Source organism: Echeneis naucrates, chromosome 6 (genome assembly GCF_900963305.1).
Source record: "Echeneis naucrates chromosome 6, fEcheNa1.1, whole genome shotgun sequence".
Classification (NCBI taxonomy): Eukaryota; Metazoa; Chordata; class Actinopteri; order Carangiformes; family Echeneidae; genus Echeneis; species Echeneis naucrates.
The window spans coordinates 7,592,358-7,611,428 of NC_042516.1; the positions used below are offsets into that span (position 1 = coordinate 7,592,358).

The window sequence follows — 19,071 nt, forward strand, 5'->3', positions numbered from 1 at the left end:
AAGTAACTCCTTCATACACGCAGAAGTAAAGAAAAATCCACAGCTCACTTCAGTTTCAACAGTTCTTTTATAGAAACAAGGCAGACTTTTTGTATCTCTGAACAGTGCAATCCAAGACACTACTTTTCAAACCACAAAAGAGAATCAACAGATTATTATATTATAGAAAAGGACTCTAATCACTCAAGACAATGTGGATTTCATACATTTCACATGATAGCGAGTTAGGTTGGACTAATATCTACATCAGTGTTTACCTTATACATACAGCATAGACAACAGAATTGGTGTGAAACATTGACACAATCTAAAGTATGTAGACACTTAAGGTATTTTTGGTAATAGGTTTTTGTTACATGAAGCCACATTAAGTTGATAAAAATTGTGTAGGCAGGTGTGTTTATGTGTGCATATTCTTGTACAGGTGTAGACTGCAGGATAATAGTACAGCAAACAAGCGGAAAGCATCAAGCGTCAGAGGAGCCACACAAGAACTACTTCTTGTTGATCGCTCTAAATAAAAAACAGAAGCCTCCCATTGGGTGTCACGAATCCTGCTGCTGTTCCTCCATGCTATCTCTTGGTTGCAGGGATGTCAGTGTGTGTTCTGCTTGACCTCTAGCAGTCACAGGCTCGACCTACACACATACACACACACAGACAGGAGGATCTGTTTAAAATTTTGACACACAAGGCTGTGAAATATAGAATATAAGGATAATGAATGACCAAGGGAGCGTGTGATGCGTCTGCCCATGCAAGAGGAAATTGCCCTCATCATCAGTGCAGTATGTCCCCAGAGGCTCCTGCTGTGTTGCTTACATGGTGTACACATACTGTTTTTTTCATGTGGGCCACCTGTGTATTTCTCTTACACCAAAGCTCCTAAAATTCACTAATTTTGGTTTTCCAGTAGCATCAAGCTTCAGCAGTGTCATTTGGGGTTAAATGATCTTCAGCTTGGATTTGCAGAAGATAAAAACATAAGGAAAATCTAAAGTACAAAAATTTATTTTAAAGATGTGGCTTAACTGTTCAGCTCTCAAAGAGCCTCAGTTTGGTGCCCATGGCAAGATATTTCCCCCCCCCCCACCCTCACCCCTTGTTTAAGGTATTGCCAAAAATAATGCATGACTTAAACACGTAGCTAATAAGTAAATTATAATTGCTGAACCCTGATTCAGAAATATGTCTAAAAAGGGACGCGTTTATTTGACCAGCTGTATTTTTACCTTATGCTAATCAAATAGCTGTTGATCGCGAAACTATCATGGCATTACCATTACAACCATAATAGCACCAAACATTACACTGACATTATGTTACTTATGAACTACGGTGGGCTTGACAGATGGCGGTGTGTACAGTCGCAGTAGCTTGGAGCTCTGGCTATGCCAAAGCCTGTGACGGCTCATACAATGTTTCATTGTTTTTATAAGCAATGAGCACAGACTATTGAACTGAATTTGAATTGAATTGAAAGCTATGGCATTCTAAACACTTCAGCAAGCACATATAAAAAAGGGCAGCTATAACATCTCACATTGCACAAATCTGGAAATGGGGAGAAGTACACTTAACACTAACGCTTACACCTCATTTAAAAAATAGTCAGTGTCGGTGCCACTCAACATGGAGACCATCAATAACAAAACATTGCAGGTTAAAAATAGAAACGGTCAGGTAGGGAGCACTCAGGGGAGTAGGGTTCAGTGGATGAGGGACTGTGGTGAAATACAGGAGAGTAATTATTTCATTCTCATTTAAAGACTTGGGACTTAAGGTACTTTCGTTGTTTTCTTGTCTAATTTTTTCGAGTTATGTTATCAACATAACAGCATCATGTTATGTTGCGAAAAAATAAATAAATAAATAAATAAATAAAATCTCCTCCATCCCAGTCGTAGCCCATATAATAGTTTGGTTGATTCTGACACCAACCATCCCTTTTCCCTCTCCCCCCTGAGTCTGCTGGACACCCAGAGGCCTGCCACCTGTTGAACAGCAAGGTCCATGGCATCTCAGTCCAACACTATGGGAACTTTCCATGCGTGTAACATGAGGCCCTTTACAGTGAAACAGATGGACAGAGTAAATATAACTTTAGACCTTAGCAGGATGTCTGCAGGGTGATAAAATCTTGAATACTTCAGAGGGAAATAATCTCTGGATCATGCCTCACACAAGTTCATGATGGAAGTGGACAGACAGGTACATTTGCCCACAACATCTAATGTATTGAAATGTGGGAAGGAGAATTAATGTGCAGTTGTCCTTGATCTTTCCATCTGTTCTTCTGACGTGTCCAGAAAACCATAACCACAAATTAGTTTTCTTTTGGGTTAAGAAATATTTTGTCGGGAAGACTCAACAGCATAGTTGACAGGGTGGGGTGTGGTCATGTTGCACACACAATGAGGTAAAAAGAAGGGCGAATCTGTGCTACCTTGGTCGTTGAGCATCTGCTGAGCACTGCTTCCTGTCCTCCTCCTACAAAGACACAAGAGAAAAAACTAAGAGGAGAGCAAAGGAATAGACGTCTGATTGTCATCTAGCAGGGTAACCAGATTATAATGCTTTCACAGCATATTAAAACTCAGTGGGTCTAAATCTGCATTTCCTCTGTTAAGGAAATTGTTCAACATCTAACTGAATGAAGATTACCTCTTGTCCTGGTTGAACTTGCATCTGCAGTGACCACCTACAAGAGAAGAAAAGCACTGACTTTCTATGAATTATCAATGAGTATTTGAGTGTGTTTAAGACTGTGCATATGTGCAGATATGTGTGTGTCTAATTAGGATCTTACTGAGCAGGATGGTGATGCCAATGAGACAGAGGACAGCAGCTAGAATCAGGCCTCCAACACGCAGTCTGTGGTAGTCTGCACAGACACAGCACATTTACCACCAGACAGTAAACACGGCGAGGGCACATCAAGCAATTAAAAGCAAGTCAAGATGTGGGAAAAGATTTCTTTATTTTTTACAAAGGCTACATTAATTAATTAATTATTAAAAGCAGATTTAAGACACGCATTTTAGTCTTCTTGGAAACTTAAAAAAAATAAGGACTCGATGTATCATTGCCCACTTCTTTTACCACATAAAGAATAATGAAGAAAAGACGAGAAAAAATGCATTACCAAAAGTGAATGGGTCATCTTCAGCTGTGGCGAAAGAGGATAAAAGCATCAGTTAAATGCCAGAGTGAAGAAACATCCACATATTGAACAGTGACATGGTCAAATATACAAAGGGAGGGGAGTCTACACGGTGGCCTAGTTTAATTCTCAGTAATGATTAACAATCCTGATAATCAGGTCGATACATTCCAGCTTAAAACAAGCAACACATTAAATTTCAATGTTGGGAAAAAGTACTTTTTAAAGTGAATACTGAAATTCTGTTTGGATGCAACCTGTTAACCATATTACTGAAACGATAGTTACTGTAGGTGGAGACGCAAACTGTCAGTGTACTTACAGCTTTGTGCCTCTGCAGACACCAGGGACACAACTGCAAGAGAGACACAAACATTACCATCCAGTGTAATCAAGTTGCAATATCCAGTGCTAACAAATACAAAATATGGTTTGATTTCTTGGCTTTTTCTTTTATGGTTGATGGCTGTAAGTATAACAACATGGAGCGAGAGAGAGAACATGAATAAATAACATATTCTTTGTTTGTGATGACAACTTTACTTTTAATACAGCCATATTATGTATCTATCATCTTATTGTTACCACTCAGTGTGTCCAAGAAAGATGGACAGCTCGAGGGGCAGAGAGAAAGACAGAGAGGTCCCAAAGTTGTTCCTCTTTCTCTCTGACTTACTCTTGTGTCTATGAGTTAATCAGTGAGGAAAGTGTGGAATACATCATAAGGTTGCATCCACATTTATATAAAGTCTCTGTCTTTTTAATTTTCGCTATATTTGCTAAAATAGTGCCTGAGCCATGAGAAAACTTTCGTTTCACTGAAATACCAGTAAACTAATGTCAGGTGCTCAGGATCACTGACAAATGAACCTGTCAGGGAATAAAACACCTCTTAAAACACTCTTGTGTCTGTACTTTGCTTATTAGAAGTCCAGATATTTATAAAATGTTTCATAAACCTGTCTGTTTCAATTCCTCTCCTCCTGCCTTGTCTACTCTCTCTACAACAACTGCAGCTAATTGTGGATGTTATCTTCATCATTTCAGCAGTGTATTGCTAAAAAGTGTGATACTGATGAAATACTCACGTGCCATCAACACCAAAGCACAGATCTTTGCCATCTTCATGCCTTTGAGCATTTGCCTGCAAAGATAAACAGAGTCATATGAGCAGCATGAATTCTAAGGATTATTCGCAGAAAATTGACTTTTAACTGTGCTTTGTTTTTTTACGAAGGCTCTGTCTAAATTACCATGGGAGAAAATCAAATCACCTCTAGTCCTCATGGCACAAATAATAAAATGTTAAATGTGTATATGTGCATGTTAGCTAGCTTATAATGGAACCACAACTGGCTCATTCTGGCCAACACAGTAAACAGAAGTGTGGAGCAACATTTAGCCTTTCTGTGTTTTCATCCAAAGGACTTAAGCACATCAAGACAAACTCTGTTTTGAGGGACATACACAGACCTGGTTGACCTTAGATGACCTACAGTGGCCTCTTCACTCTCAGCCCCAAATGCTGATGGGTCTAAAGTGCTCAAATGGAGCCTGAACAGGGAAACTAATTCTCTCTTGGTAATGTATTACATTGCTGCCATGTAAAGGCTTAGAAGCTTCAATCTCCTTGCATCAGTGTTACGTTACTTCATATCTTGTTAGACTACATATGATGCATGAACCCATGTGTATGTAGTTGCCTCTAGATTGTTACTTTTTTGAATTTCTTTTCACTTATCATAGAAAGAAATCCATGAAAATATTATTCAGGTCCATTCATCCTTCAAAAGCTATTCCTGTCTCTAATGTTGTTTTAATCTTATTTCCAGAGAGCAACATCTCTACAGCTGAGCAGCGTTGTGTTGTGTTGTATTTTTACTCTCCACTGCCTGATAATGCCAAAGCTCTTCAGTTCCTCAACACTGACACTGAATTTACAATGACACCTATATCATCCCAAACGAGCAAGCAAATTTCCTGATCAGTACAATTACATCTCCCACCCTGTCTGAGCTGCTCCAGTCTGCCTCGCTGCCATGTTAATGGAGCAGCCGCAAAGCTAGCACGCACTGGGAGGAGACACACCTCACACAGCAGTGATTTTCCACTTAATGCACTTTTCTGCTCAAATGGCTCCACAGCAAACAGCAAACAAAGCGGTGCCATTTAACCATTTAAAAACTGCCATTTATACAGTGTAACAGGATATGTACAAAAAGATATAAATGTATATAAAAAAAAAAGGGCTAATTGGATTAAATCAAATTGAAGTTGAGTGAAACTTCATGTTAGACATTAGTAGTCACAGACTTTAACTGTGGCACGCTATTAGAAAAAATGTACCAGCCTACTTGAGAATTCAAACTGTATGAATAAATTAATAGATTATCCAGTGATAGTTCAAGTAGAAATGGGCTATAATATCAGCTTTAATATTGAGATACAACATCATATAAGGGACTGTTAGCCAGTTTTTTACTGGCTGCCCAGCCTCTTTGTTAGGATGACAGAGGAAAAGATAGAGGAAAATTCATTCAAACATAATTCATTCATTCATGTGAATATGTTGTTAATTGACAGTGCAAGGACTGACAGGGGGCTATTATAAAATTAACAAACATTTTGTCAAACCCTTGATCTGATTGCGTAAACCTGAGCTTTGAGAAATCAAGTAAACATTTTTTTAGTTTGTATTTCAGGCTTCTTTTGTTTTGAAAGGAGAATAATAATTAAAGCCATGCCATAGAACATACTGTTGTAGATTAGACTATTAAAACTAGAGACAGCGTATGCACAATGATTAAAAACATACTAAAAGCAAGTATCATCAAGCATTTTTGTGTCTGAGAACAAAACAACAGCAACCTTTGAGACTGCGGTCACAATAAATGAGGATGTAAGTAAAACAACGTGTCTCCCTCCTGGACTGCTGGTATTTTGATTTTGGCGAAAATGGAGACAAGCTTTTTTTCTCTAGGTGCCTCTCCACAGCAACCCAAGACAAGGAAGAGGGAATGTAGAGGATGGGAAACAGGCCAACAGCCACTCGAGAGTGTTTTACCTCAGGAGAGGGAAAAACAGAGTGAAGGGGAGAGGATTAAGAAACAGAGGGCGATGACAGTAACATGAGAGAGAAAGACAGGAAGACAGATAGGAAGAGTCAGACTGAAGGTGAGACACAAAAGAATGAGATGGGGTCAAAAGGAGAGCGGTATAGTATAGGCTTAGTCACAAATAGCACCTTCCTCTTCCCTGATAACTAAGGCAAATGTTAGTTTAAGGTGGAGCCAGGTTCCAGCCAGTTCTGGAGGTGTGTATTCAAATTGCTGTGACTGAAAGGACAAATGCACAGAGGCCTGGCGAATGGGTACACTCAGGTATATGGGAGCCTTGTAAAGCTGAGAGCTCAGCCATAAAACATTTGCAGCTGTCATAATGTATTCGCAGTCTTGTTACTGTAAAAATGCGGCTTTCACCCAGGACCTCTGCAAAACAGTGAAAATGACCAGTTTGAAGATTTCCACTCAGGCCCCGGGAAACTGCCATGCCCGTTATTCAGTATTTTCAGGTGTTCAGTCAATTCCTTAAAAAATATGAAATGATCTTCTGATCTTCTTGTCTTACAAAACAATATTCACCATTAACCCCCTGCAGATCATTAATCACTGTATATTTTACAGAATCAGAATCAAATTTTCGTCCCATTTAGTCTGGGTGAAAAACAGGGGAGCTGTGGATCACAGCTCCTCAAAGGCCAAGGGAACATAATCACATTGCTATATTTGGCCATCTAACAGTCAAAACTCAAAAATGATATTCAGCACACAAACATATGGAATGACAGACAGGCTGGAGCCGGAAATCTGAGTTAAATGATTAAGCCATTATCAGAATGCAGAATGGTTGTATTGATTTTCCTACAGCCAATAAATCGGTTATCGAATCATTGTTTACGTTTTGATGTCACTATACATTCATGCTACATGCAACTGTTAGAAAATAAACAAGAAACCTCATACAGACTGCTGTCAAAGAGTGTATCACAACAAATGAGGCCAGGGGACCTGTGATGTCCCACATCTACAGCCCTCCCCACCCCCCCGGGCAGTACTTCCCCGTGGAGCTGCTTCTTTATCGCCGCCTGATCTGGGATAAAGAGATTTCTGTTCTAGCTCCATCATGCTCCTCTGCCTGTCTCCAGCTGTCCCTTGTTTTTTGTCTTTAGCGTTGTTTTATCTGTTTTTCCTGTAAAAACGCTCTAGTTCTTTCATTTAGTTTTCACTCTCTGTTTGATACTCATTTCCACTTAACTGAAAAGTTTTAATAATTGCCTGCTTGTTTGAAACCCCTGTTTCATCCTGCTGTCCTGCTTTTACTGAGCTACTGTCTAATGTCCGACACGCTCCATGCTCTTTAAACCTCTTTTCTGATACACTTTCGCACATCCTTGCTGCTTCACACAAGGAGTCTCCACTCCTTTTAAATCTTTTCCACTTATAAAACAGCACTTTAGGAATCCCCCCTCATACTCTGTCATGGTTACTTTTACACCCTGTTATTCCTCTCTCTCCTTTTATCCCACGCAGAATTAATCTCTTACATGTAGAAACGCCAGTCACCCGGTGAAGAGCCCACCTACTACTTAGTGACTGACTGTTTTAATATTTCATTAATTCAATTTAATATTTCTCTCTTCATTTAAGTTATCACATTCAGCTTTTGTTGAAATAGTTAACTTCATGTTTAATGCACATTTATAAATCCGCACCATAAACTGAGGCTATAGTTTGAGAATGAAATATGAAAAAGTATCAAATCAGCACGTATCTGGTAAGTGAGCAGTGTATTTCTACTTTAGTAAGTAGTTCCTTTATGAAATGTCTTACAAAGAAATCTCTAAAGTTTTAAGATGATTGTGGGAGGAGGGGCTAGGACTGATCTTTAATGTGTAAAACAATGTAAGAGCTGCAATTAAAATAATTTTTTTTCCATTCTACTGAGGCGGAGACAGACATTTCATAAACACGTTTCAAATTCCTCCTCCAAGCAGCATGAGCATGTTCTGGGAATTTCATGGCTGCTGCCTACCAAATCTACGTATTAGTAAGGCACAAGTGACATTTCTTTCCTGTTAGTGTCACTGAAGGAAAGGTCAAGAGGTTGACTGAGACTGATATCTTGTGTGTGATGACTGAATGGACAGAAATTACGACAATCCTATTCTGGAGTCCCACAAATAACAAAACAAAAAGGGGATGAAAGGTTGCCGTTTCTCTGTATGACTGAGTGTAAAGCTTTGTGCACAAAGAGCGACACTGTATCAACACACAGAGAAAGACTCCTTTGTGATTAAGTTCAGAGACAAAACATCTACAGACAGCCCCTTGAAGAAGTCCTTATGCTACTGAAATAGGAAACAAAGTGTTCTGCAAACACAGCCATTTATCATATCCATCTCATGTTAATTTAACTTAAGTAACATTCATCCATCTTCTACTGCTGTTTCCATTTCCAGGTCACAGGGGGTGCAGGAGCAAATCCCAGCCAACGCTCTGGGTGAGGGCGGGGTACAGCCTGGGCAGGTCCCCAGTCCATTACAGGGCCAACAACCACTCACACTCAGACCTGCGGACAACTTAGAATCACGATTTAACCTAGATACCTGTGAGGAAACCCGCAAAGAAGTACCCAAACCCGCAACCTTCTTATTGTGGGGTAACAGCACTAACCACTACACCTCCATGCTGCTCCCTAAGTATCACGCCAGTCTATAATATGAAATGTGCTGTTTGTTAAATCACCACTATTCAACATTATAGCGCATAATGTGTGTGCATGTACATCTTGTTTTCATTCATCTTCTACCGCTTATCCATTTCTGGGTCGCAGGGGGTGCTGGAGCCTGGGTACACCCTGGACTGGTTGCCAGGCCAATGAAGGGCCAGCATACAGAGACAAAGATAAACAACCACTCACGCTCACACAGATACCTACAACAACATGCAAACTCTGCTCAGAAAGGCCCCAGGCTCCGGAAAACAAATTTGCGACCTTCTTGTGGGGCAACAAATCTAACCACAATGCCGCTGTGCTGCCTATATCTTGTATATCTTTTTTATATTCATCCCAAAATCCAAGGTTTTTATCTGCCTTTTGTATGTTGCCTGTAGGTGTGACTGTATGTTATGGAATGAGGGGCGACTTTGTATTTTTTTTCTATTTTTTATCATTACCCACACCCATTCCTTTGATTGCTGGAAACAGTGTGTGTGTGTGTGTGTGTGTGTGTGTGTGTGTGTGTGAGTGTGTGTGTGTGTGTTCCTGTGGTTTGCAACAAAGGCAGCTGTCTGTTCTCAGAGGTATTTTTTATTCTTAAATTAGCAGCTCTGCGTTACAGTGCTCAACATATCCTTTATGAGACACTCGCAGACACACAAAAACAGGAAAGACTAAGCACTTACTCTCATTTTGTGAGCTTAGTCTTTCCCATGTTTCAATGATGATTCATTTTTAGTGAAGAATTTCCATTTTTCTCAGCTGAGAGACAGTTGGAACTTTTGCACTGTCGTTTTTTCTCCCTTCACTTTGTAAGTCCTGTGAGGAAGTTCTCACTGTGACTAAAGTACATTACGCATGTTGTTTCTCAAGAGTTAAAAGCCTAGAAATCACACGACCTCAAATGCATCCCTGAACTATTAAAGATAATATGTTTTTCTCTGTGGCTGCAGACGAGCACAGCAATAAAAGCTAACAGCTAACAAACTGAACTGAAATGTTTACTCCATTAATTATGTAAATGCAAGAGAGATAGAAAAGAGCTTGAGGGTGGAATCAATGAAGACAGAGCACTGATGAAGACAGGGGTGGGACACAGACAAAGGAAAGGAGAAGCAAGATAACAAGTTGGGAAATTTAGTGAGCAAGAGAGGGAGACAAGGAGGCGGATGACTTTAAGCCAGAGAGTGGGAGAGTAAAATAGGGAGATGAGGGAAGGAGGGAAGGAATGAAGGAGGAGGGACAGATAGATGCAGAGAGGGTAAGAGGGAGTGGAGCGTACTGAAGCCATGAGTCACACATGGAAACCGCAGAACTAAGAGAGAGTGGCTAGCAACAGACCTCGTGCTACTCACTCTTGACTTCGAATCAGTCGGACACATTTGCACAGCTTCATCTCACTTCACATCCACTAACGTGCTAATCGTGAAACAACTCACTTTAAGACCAACAGATCAATATTATTTAAGACTTCTGATGTGCTCCCAACATGTTCAGCTTTTGATAAAGATAGTTGATATTTTCATGTAAGGGTGATAATGCTATGAAGCCCTGAAAAGGGTTATAGGTAAAATAGAATAATTGGCCGCATCTCTGCTGAGCTGAGCTCTGTGGTTACATAGCGAATGACCTGAAGGTCACAGTCACATCATTGGTACAAAATCAATGTTTTCTTGTCACAGGTTTCTAAATTTAAGTTTTATGAGGCACCAAGTGTTGTGAGGAAAGGTGAGGAGAAAGTGCGTGTGTATCTCACCTAAAAACACTCTCTGTCCCTCCTCCATTTCTCGACTGATTCCTTCGCTTGCTCGTGCTTTCTTTTTAAGGACAGGGAGGGAAGGCTGTCTCACCTGAGGAGGGACAGATAACGCTTTCTGTTGCCACCTTTGTTCACCCTTTCTCCTTCTCTGGTTCTCAGCCTGTAACTTCCCTTTCCTTTCCCTCCGCTCACTCAGAAAAACCATGTGAATGTGATCTAATGCAGGTATATTTTATATACCAATTTGTCAAAACTGTCACTTAGGCAGATACTTTTTGCTGTCCTTTCAGGGTGCTTCAAGAATTAGTCAGTTGATGGAGCAATCGGAAATGAATGGCTGATCATCTGTTACCCAATCAATAATATAAATCATTCAGTGAGTAACAAAACCAGCACATTCTCACAGGTTACAGCTCTCTGACCGTCAATATGACTGTTTTCTGCCAAGGCAAACAGGTGTCATTTGAGTGTTCGATTGCAAATGTAAGTCAACTGAAAACAAAGTACAAGTAACCTAAATAAATGACTTGCTTAACCCAGAAAATGATTTTTCAACATTTTTCAGTTGTGTCACCTTAAGTACTGTGCTGCACAGCAGAATTTAACAGCTCCTGTATCTGTCCTTGCCCCAGTTTGTCCTTGTGCCACTGTTATCACCTCTGCCCTAATCAGCTGGCCTTTTCACAACACACACACACACAGTGTGTACATCTAACAGCATGACATTATTGAATAACTGAGCAAAATGTCACAATGTAGAGTGCGTTTTTGTTTTTTGATAATGGGGTTAGGGTTAGTCAAACCTCGGCATTAAGCACACTCTCCTGCTCGGAGCGCTTGCACGCTACGCACCTTGGCCGACGGCGCGTGCAGTCCAGCTCTCCCGGCGCTGGTGCGCTCGAGGGGAGAAGTCTCTCCAGCCTCCATAACGTTACAGTTACAGTAATGCGCCGTAGCATTAAAACGCCTTCAAGAAAAACTGCGTTTGTATCAAATAAAGGGGGACTTTAGTTAGTTAGTTATTTTTTTGTTTTGTTTTGTTTTTTTTTTAAGGAAGGAGCTCGTCAGTTGGTAACAAACAGACGGGTTTATCTGTAGGCTTCCTGAACTAGTTGACATTAGCCTGACTGCTACTCTGAGCGCCGCAGCAGCGACCAGGATGCGCAACAGCTCGTTCGGAAAACTTAAAACTTCCTCAGAAAATGTCCCGAGGAGAAAGAAGAAAGTGAGTGAGTGTGCTGTGACACGTCCGCTACATGTATCATCGTCCAACACTTACCTTCGACAAGGTTCAGAAAAACAGTGCCCAAAAAAAAAAAACAACGAGGAAATCTGCGTCGGCCAGGCGTTCTGCGCCAACACCCCACTTCACCACTGTGTCGCTCCACAGGTTGGCTCGGCCCTTTCTTTAAAAAAGAAAGGGAAGCTGACTTTAAAATGCTCAACTTGTCGGCGGATCCTGATCCCTGGTCGGTTTCTGTTCCTCCGGCTGAGGCTGCGGGGCGGAGGGCTGTACTGGAGCCTGTCTGGGAGGCTGATCCAGAGTCAGGCCGGGGAGGAGGAGGAGGAGGAGGAGGAGTGTCTGTCGAAAATGAGCACGTCGAAATTTGTCGAGTTGCGCCGATTTGCATTCACTCTGAGAAGACTTGGTATCAGTTTCATTAATAACAAAGTTGTGTAGAGAGAATTAAGAGTGAATTAATCCGAGTTTTGGTTTGGCTTATGGTAACATTTATTTTCATTTTGGATGTACACACCAAGAGTTTTGATTAGATACCAGCAGGGTTCTTTTGTTTCTGATGTTTGCCCACTATATAGATAGATAATATAACTCTACAGTTTGCTATAGGGCAACAAAAGAAAAGGAAAAGAAATCAATCAACAGCTGGCCATGACTGCATAACATCACACTTTGCTCACTGTGTTCCTCATAATTCATTTTTTTAAGAGTGATAATTAATATTATGACTGATTGAAACAAGCAGCAGTGTGCCATGCACATTTTGAGGAACAAACAGCTCTGTGAACATATAAATAACAGATTCTCTGTAAAGGTACGCACAAATAAGATATTACAGGGAGGTTTATTAATTTTCTTCACTTATGACATGTCAGTCTTCGAGGCTGCTTTCACAGCTTTCTTACTTGCAAGCAGCACCTACGTTCTTGTTCTATTTTCACAGGTTTGCACAAGTATAATCATATGACCTGGTGTGTTTCCTCCGATGCCCCACGCCCAATCTCTAAACCCCCAGCCTGACAACTCTTCTCCCTGGATGAAACTGGTTTGTCAGGCTTGATATCAGATTTCACTGCTGTCATCTTCGGCTTTTCTACAGGGTAAGGAAAATGGGCGGGACAATGAGAGAGAGACAAAAATAAGGGAGGTGGTGGATTGAGCCACATGTTAAAATTTACAAACACATGCACAAATGCCCACAATTGCAAGTGATTTTAGAAAACAAAAATACTTACTTGGTCCTCCCAGCGCACTTGTTATCTGTGAAGGCAAACCAGGATGTGTAAATGAGTTTACACAGGCTTTAATTCAAAGTCTCATCTTTTTCCCTCTGATTATGAATTATGGTTCTATGATATGGCACAAAGGCACACAAAGCATGCACATATTTCTTTTGTTTTAGCCTCAGCTCAATTACAGTTTTTTTTTTCTTTCTGACTCACTAATCTGTGTTCAGCACTTACAAAGTAAAACGCTGATGCCTCCAGCCACCAAAAAGCAGGAACACACCAACCCTGCTATCCGTAGCCTTTCATAGTCTGTCAGACCAGAAACATCAGTAATTATCCTGCTGCACTTAACCAACCACATTTTAAACTCCAGAGAAAACATATATGTTAATATGCAATAGGCATAATCTTTTTAAAACCGTTTTTACAATTCAGTTCAATAGAACTGAATGAGTGAATAAATTGTATTGTTGGTTGGAAGAAAAAAGGAGGTAAAAGTGTTTGTACTTACTGTAAACAAATGGATCTGCAAAGCCGAAAAAAAAGGAGGTGAAAAAGTAAATTATGGTAATTTTTTTGTTATTTGAATTCTTCAACAATCTATTGTTAATGTGTTTGTTGCCCCCAACACTACAGAAGATTAACCCATTGTTTAACATAAAAGTGGGTTGATCGGATATTTTAATGAGAGTTAAGAAGAACCAGTTCTACTACAAAGTTGTCAAAATCTGAAAAGGGAAAAACAGAGTTTCAGTCTTACTTGCTTCAGTTTCCATGAAAAGGGAGAAAAGCACTGAAAGAAAGTTAGATGGTAAAAAACAAAGTGTCATCTCACAGGAAACACTTAACACACAGAAATTAGTTCAGAGAAGTTACAGGGTCTGTACTTTACTTGTTTGTTACCTTTTTTTGTGTCATGGCCAGGTTTGTTTTTTAGACAAGTACTTTTTTGTATCATACAGTAAAAGAAGAAAGGTTTTCGTCAGGTTTAGTCAGTAAAGTGAAGAAGCTCTGCAGGGACAGATTATCCGCTTTGATGCCCTTTATAGGCCATGCATTGCATTTGTGTTACTGTTGTCCGAAATCATGTCAAACTGCTTTGTTTTTAGTAATCGATGATATCATTGTTCATAGAAGTGAGAGCAATCCATAACCTTGCGACCAGAAAAGCAGACAAAGGGCATTTTTTTCGGATCCAAACGATGAGCTGACACTATGTATGCAGATAGTGACAGATGTGATAGTGATCTGTCGTCTATTTTATTTACCTGCCATTATAGCCACAAGAGTGAGATGTCCCATCTTCAACGCAACTGAGAGAGCAAGACAGACAGAGAGAGAGGATGAAAAAAAAAAAAAGAAATAGATGAAGGGAGGAAATGAGAGAGAAACACAGAAAAACTGTTGAAAATAAAGTGTGTGCTTTTTCCCATCACTTTCCACTCTTTCTCACACACATACAAGCAACACAGAGCACACTGCTCCCTCTCCCCAGGAAGGACGCCCTTGTGGTGAGAGAGGTCAGCGGCTCGTCGGCAGGGATGTGTTCTGGGTGTTTGGAGAGTAAACATCAGATCATTTCTTCCCTCTGGGTGAAACCCAGCATGTTCCCCAGACAACTTTCCTGCAGTATCCAGTCAAGCCATCACGTGCTTTACCGTATCTACATATTTTTCCTCCTTACACTTTTTTTTTGGAGAAATTGTTTCTTTTTCAACACAGTTTAAAGAGGACAGAGGTGTATCGTTTGTATTTTTCAGCGACTGTCCAATATAGTGACTGAACTGCCTTATAGCTTTACAATATCATTAATATATACAATATTATTTTTTCTTCAGAACAGGCTTTTCATTAAAAAACATCAGTTTGGTCAGAGAATGTTACTGCATTTGTCTTTCTTAACAATTAGCTAAGTTAAATGTAACTTGGTAAATATACAGCAGTTTTATGTCAAATATTAAAAATATGCTGTAGTTGTATGGGAAAGCATGAGCAGTATTTTTTAAACCAACACCACAGTTAAGAAGTGTCACCTCTAAGTCACCTTGGACAACCTGGAAACTCCACTGAGGTTTAGACTTGCCCTCTCGTTTGCTTCTTTCTGGCTCAAACTGGTTTTTTCCAGTCAAAGGTTGTTCTTTACACAGGTTGCCACGATCTGTCTTTTAAACTGTGCAAAGCTAAAACATAGTGAGCATCGCGATACATTGAGCAATTTTCAAAATTTTAAACACCTTTCTGAAAAGTCTGTCACATCTGTTTTTTTTTGTGTTTCATGTTCTGCATGAAACGTCTTGCAGCAATATAAAAAACAGTAATACAGAGAACTATTATCCATTTTTGTGACTTCCATCATGACCTTTATCAGAAGCTTCTTGAGGTAAAGTACGAGATAAGGCAAGGCCTTCGTCTTTCTCTCGTGTTAACCAAATCACTTCAGTGCTCAACATTAGATATTACAGTGTTTTTTGTCTTTTTTTAAAGATGACAAACTGGAAGACCACATTCAAACCAACCCATGCATCATTGTCGGTCCTATTGCACATGGACAGAATATGATAAATGACAGACAGAGGTCCTTCGTGAAGGAATAAATCCGTTCATAACCAAGCATATTTGCATAAAATATTTGTAAAAACAAAATCCTAAAACCAGCTCAAAATGCCACATGTGCTTGATGGGACCAAACAATATTGTCTTAACGTTAATAGATTAATAATCATTATATAAAAACCTCAAGCCTCATCTCCACGTGTGACCTTGAGCCCACACCCTGGTTCAAGTCCTGCCTTGCTGCACCATGCCTGTGCTTACCTGAACTGGTGGATTCAGGAGCAGAAGAGTGTGTGCGTGTGAGTCAATCTTCCACAGCACTGGCTGCTTAAAAGTGTATGTTTTCGATTTCACCTGAATAAGTAGTGTCTGCTCCTCCTCTTTGTTTGGGATATAAACTGTTGTGTGTGCACGTGTCCACTGTGAATGTGAGATAGATGCAGGGGAGATGCTTTAAACCAGCGGTGATGTTATTCCGTAAACATCTCCGTGTATGTGCGCCTGCCAAGTGGGGACAAAGACTTGGTCATTTGTCTCGGATCATCTTGACACGGCATCAGTCTTGCATCACGAAGACTGATTTAACACACCAGAAGTAGTCAGTGAAGCCATTACACTATGTTTAAACAACACATCGCTGGTAACACAATCAGTCATGTATCAACTCTGTGGCTCAGTCTGCAAGGCTGGAGGACATCACAGTCTAAAATTTGGAAAGGTGTTTTCTTATTCTTCTTCTCTCTTCACAAAGAGCATGTGTTTGTGTTGCACATTCTTCCTCTATCATTTTGCTGTGTCCTGTGGACTCTGCCAACTTTATTTTCTGCTCTTCGTATCCCGGACATCGTCCAGCGCTCCTCACTCTGTGAAATAGCCTGTGCTGTGTTGGTCTGATGGTTGACTGGTTTTCACTGCACCTGGTAGAAGGGGCACATTTTAGAATCCTTATTATAATTATTTATCAGCATTGATCTAATTAAGCTCAAATTAAACAGAAAAAAAAACAAAAACAAACGGTTTCTATAATACTATATATACTATAAAACTGAGAATTGTCATTGTTTGGCACAGCTCCAATTATACCATAATACACGTGGGGCGGTTACCTGTAAAGATTTTGCTGGTGACACCGCTAACTGCGGACACGCAATACATGCGTGTAGAAATATGTGAGTGCATTTGTTACTGCAGTAATCTGTGACTATTTATAACTTTTCTTGTCACATACTGACAAAGCCAAGGCACGCAACAGCCTCTTAACAAATGATAGTGAGGACAGAGGAGACTGAGAATGGCACTGAGGCCCAGTTAAAGGTGCACGTGTTTGTATATGTCCAAAGCGATAATCCAGTAACTCGACAGCAGCTAGCGTGTCACCTGGTGACGTCAAAACAGAGAAATACTGAGAAAAAGGATTCGACACCCGCAGCTTTACATCGATTTCTTCACCCCCCCCCCCCATTTCCACATCATTTCACTCATTCATATCTCAATGTAGTGGTTTTGATAAATGGATTGAATGACATTTATTTGAACTCACCACACAATCAGATTTGACAGTTTTTCTGGAGTTTTTTGCAGTTGTTCAAACCAAAATACACGAGGTGCTTCAAATTATTTCAAACTCACTCTGGACAGAAAAATAGTGACAATGAAAAGAAGAGAAAAAGAAAAGAAATCATCGCTGTATCTGTATCTGCTGGTGTCTGTCTGCATAAAGCGCCAGCTGCCCATAACATTGTTTGTGAGGTTGAATAAAGGTCACCTTGTTCCATGGCAATGGTGTGTCACTGATAGAGGTGGCGCAGCTAGAGACAAAGGATAATGAGTGGGATTTCTCTCCGTAAGCAATATAAGAGGACATTGTCTCCTCCCCACTACTGAACACTTTCATGGTATTGTATTACAGTATTAGTTAGACACAGTAAAAATATACTGATATAACGTTTTGTAATCCTTGTCACTTGAGGAAACACATGCCAGCAGGCTGGAACGCCGACCTTTGTGTCAGAATCCTAATTGTAGAAGTAATACAATCCATACAATAATTATATGAAAATGCATTGAGTGAATGACTTCAATCTCAAACTGTACTGTTATGTTAACATTAGTCATCAAGTCTAAATATCATTTCTGGATGAAAAAAAAAACAAACAAAACAAATATGCAATATATAGTGCTATCGGAACCGTGCTCCTCAGCAAAGGTCACTTCATAGTGGCAGCTTCTTGAGGTTCAATACAGCAGACACAGGTAACCCTAACCCTAAAACACAAAAAATCCATATAGGTCTCCATTAAAGAAACATTTAATCAGCAGTTGAAGGCACATTCCCTTTTGCCTCATGAGTACTTCATAAAGATGAAGGTTAGTCGAAGGGCAGTGAAAAAGCACTAAAACTAATCACCTGCCCTAACACTACCATGACTCATAATGATAGACTTGTTACTATTTAACTTTAATAGTTGAACGGATGTTTGATGGACGGAACGTCAATTGATTCATGACAGTTTAAGGTCATCTGGGGAACACACACTGAATAGTGGAGGCTATCAGTGACGCAATTACTCACACAGCAACACCTGTGTCTCTGTTATGGTGGTATTCAGGGTGTTTAGCCCATAAACAGCAGAGCCGGTTAGCTTACATACCAGAGTTAAATCCAGCCAAAAAGTACTGGCAAAAACTTCACACAACTTTATTCAACATCTGTGTGAGGGATAGTAATTTGATGATTTATTTATTTATTTTTATTATTATTATTATTATTTTTTTTTTTTGGGGGGGGGGTCACATTTAGAAACACAAAGATGTAAAGCCTAGTGAGTTTGTGGTGGATCCTCACATGACCAGACTTTTGCTCACTGGTTTCATACTCAGCTGTTGAGAGAACGAAGTAACTGGACATCAGACTGACAGAGAGCCATCATGGAGTGAGTTGAGGTGTAGTCGAGCAGCTGAGTCAACACATCGCTCCATACTACCTCTGTTGTATCAACTAAAACACCAGAGAGAATTCTGTCCTGCTGACTGCCCTGAGTGTGTGTGTGTGTGTGTGTGTGTGTGTGTGTGTGTGTCTAGCCTGCTGTCCGAGCTGCTCTTTCAGGTGTCACAACACAGTCAGAGGAGTGAAGACCACAGCTGAAGTCAGTTCTAATGTGAAGTTGTGTGTTTCCTCATAATGGCAGACAAATAATTGTGCATCTGTGTTTGAGCAGTAGAATGGTTTAAAAGTGTTTCAGAGACTCTGTTAACACAACTGGCTAGCTGAGCAGGGAAATGAAAACAGCAGCTGTAATTATGCAGTGTGATGTAACATGAACAAATTAGCAGGGTCTCACAAGCTTCT

The 19,071-nt window shown here is 40.2% G+C and overlaps 1 protein-coding gene across 1 annotated transcript; it reads right to left on the reverse strand.

Annotated features, from left to right (window-relative positions):
• Positions 1-48: 48 nt before the first annotated feature.
• On the reverse strand, positions 49-12,204 carry fxyd3 (FXYD domain containing ion transport regulator 3). The gene is made up of 8 exons (XM_029504672.1): positions 11,980-12,204; positions 4,252-4,307; positions 3,486-3,518; positions 3,146-3,169; positions 2,810-2,884; positions 2,665-2,701; positions 2,447-2,490; positions 49-638 (listed from the first exon to the last, which is right to left on the reverse strand). The coding sequence occupies exons 2-8, from the start codon at positions 4,301-4,303 to the stop codon at positions 619-621; spliced, it is 285 nt and encodes a 94-aa protein (XP_029360532.1). The 5' UTR covers positions 4,304-4,307; positions 11,980-12,204; the 3' UTR covers positions 49-618.
• Between the last annotated feature and the right edge of the window lie 6,867 nt (positions 12,205-19,071).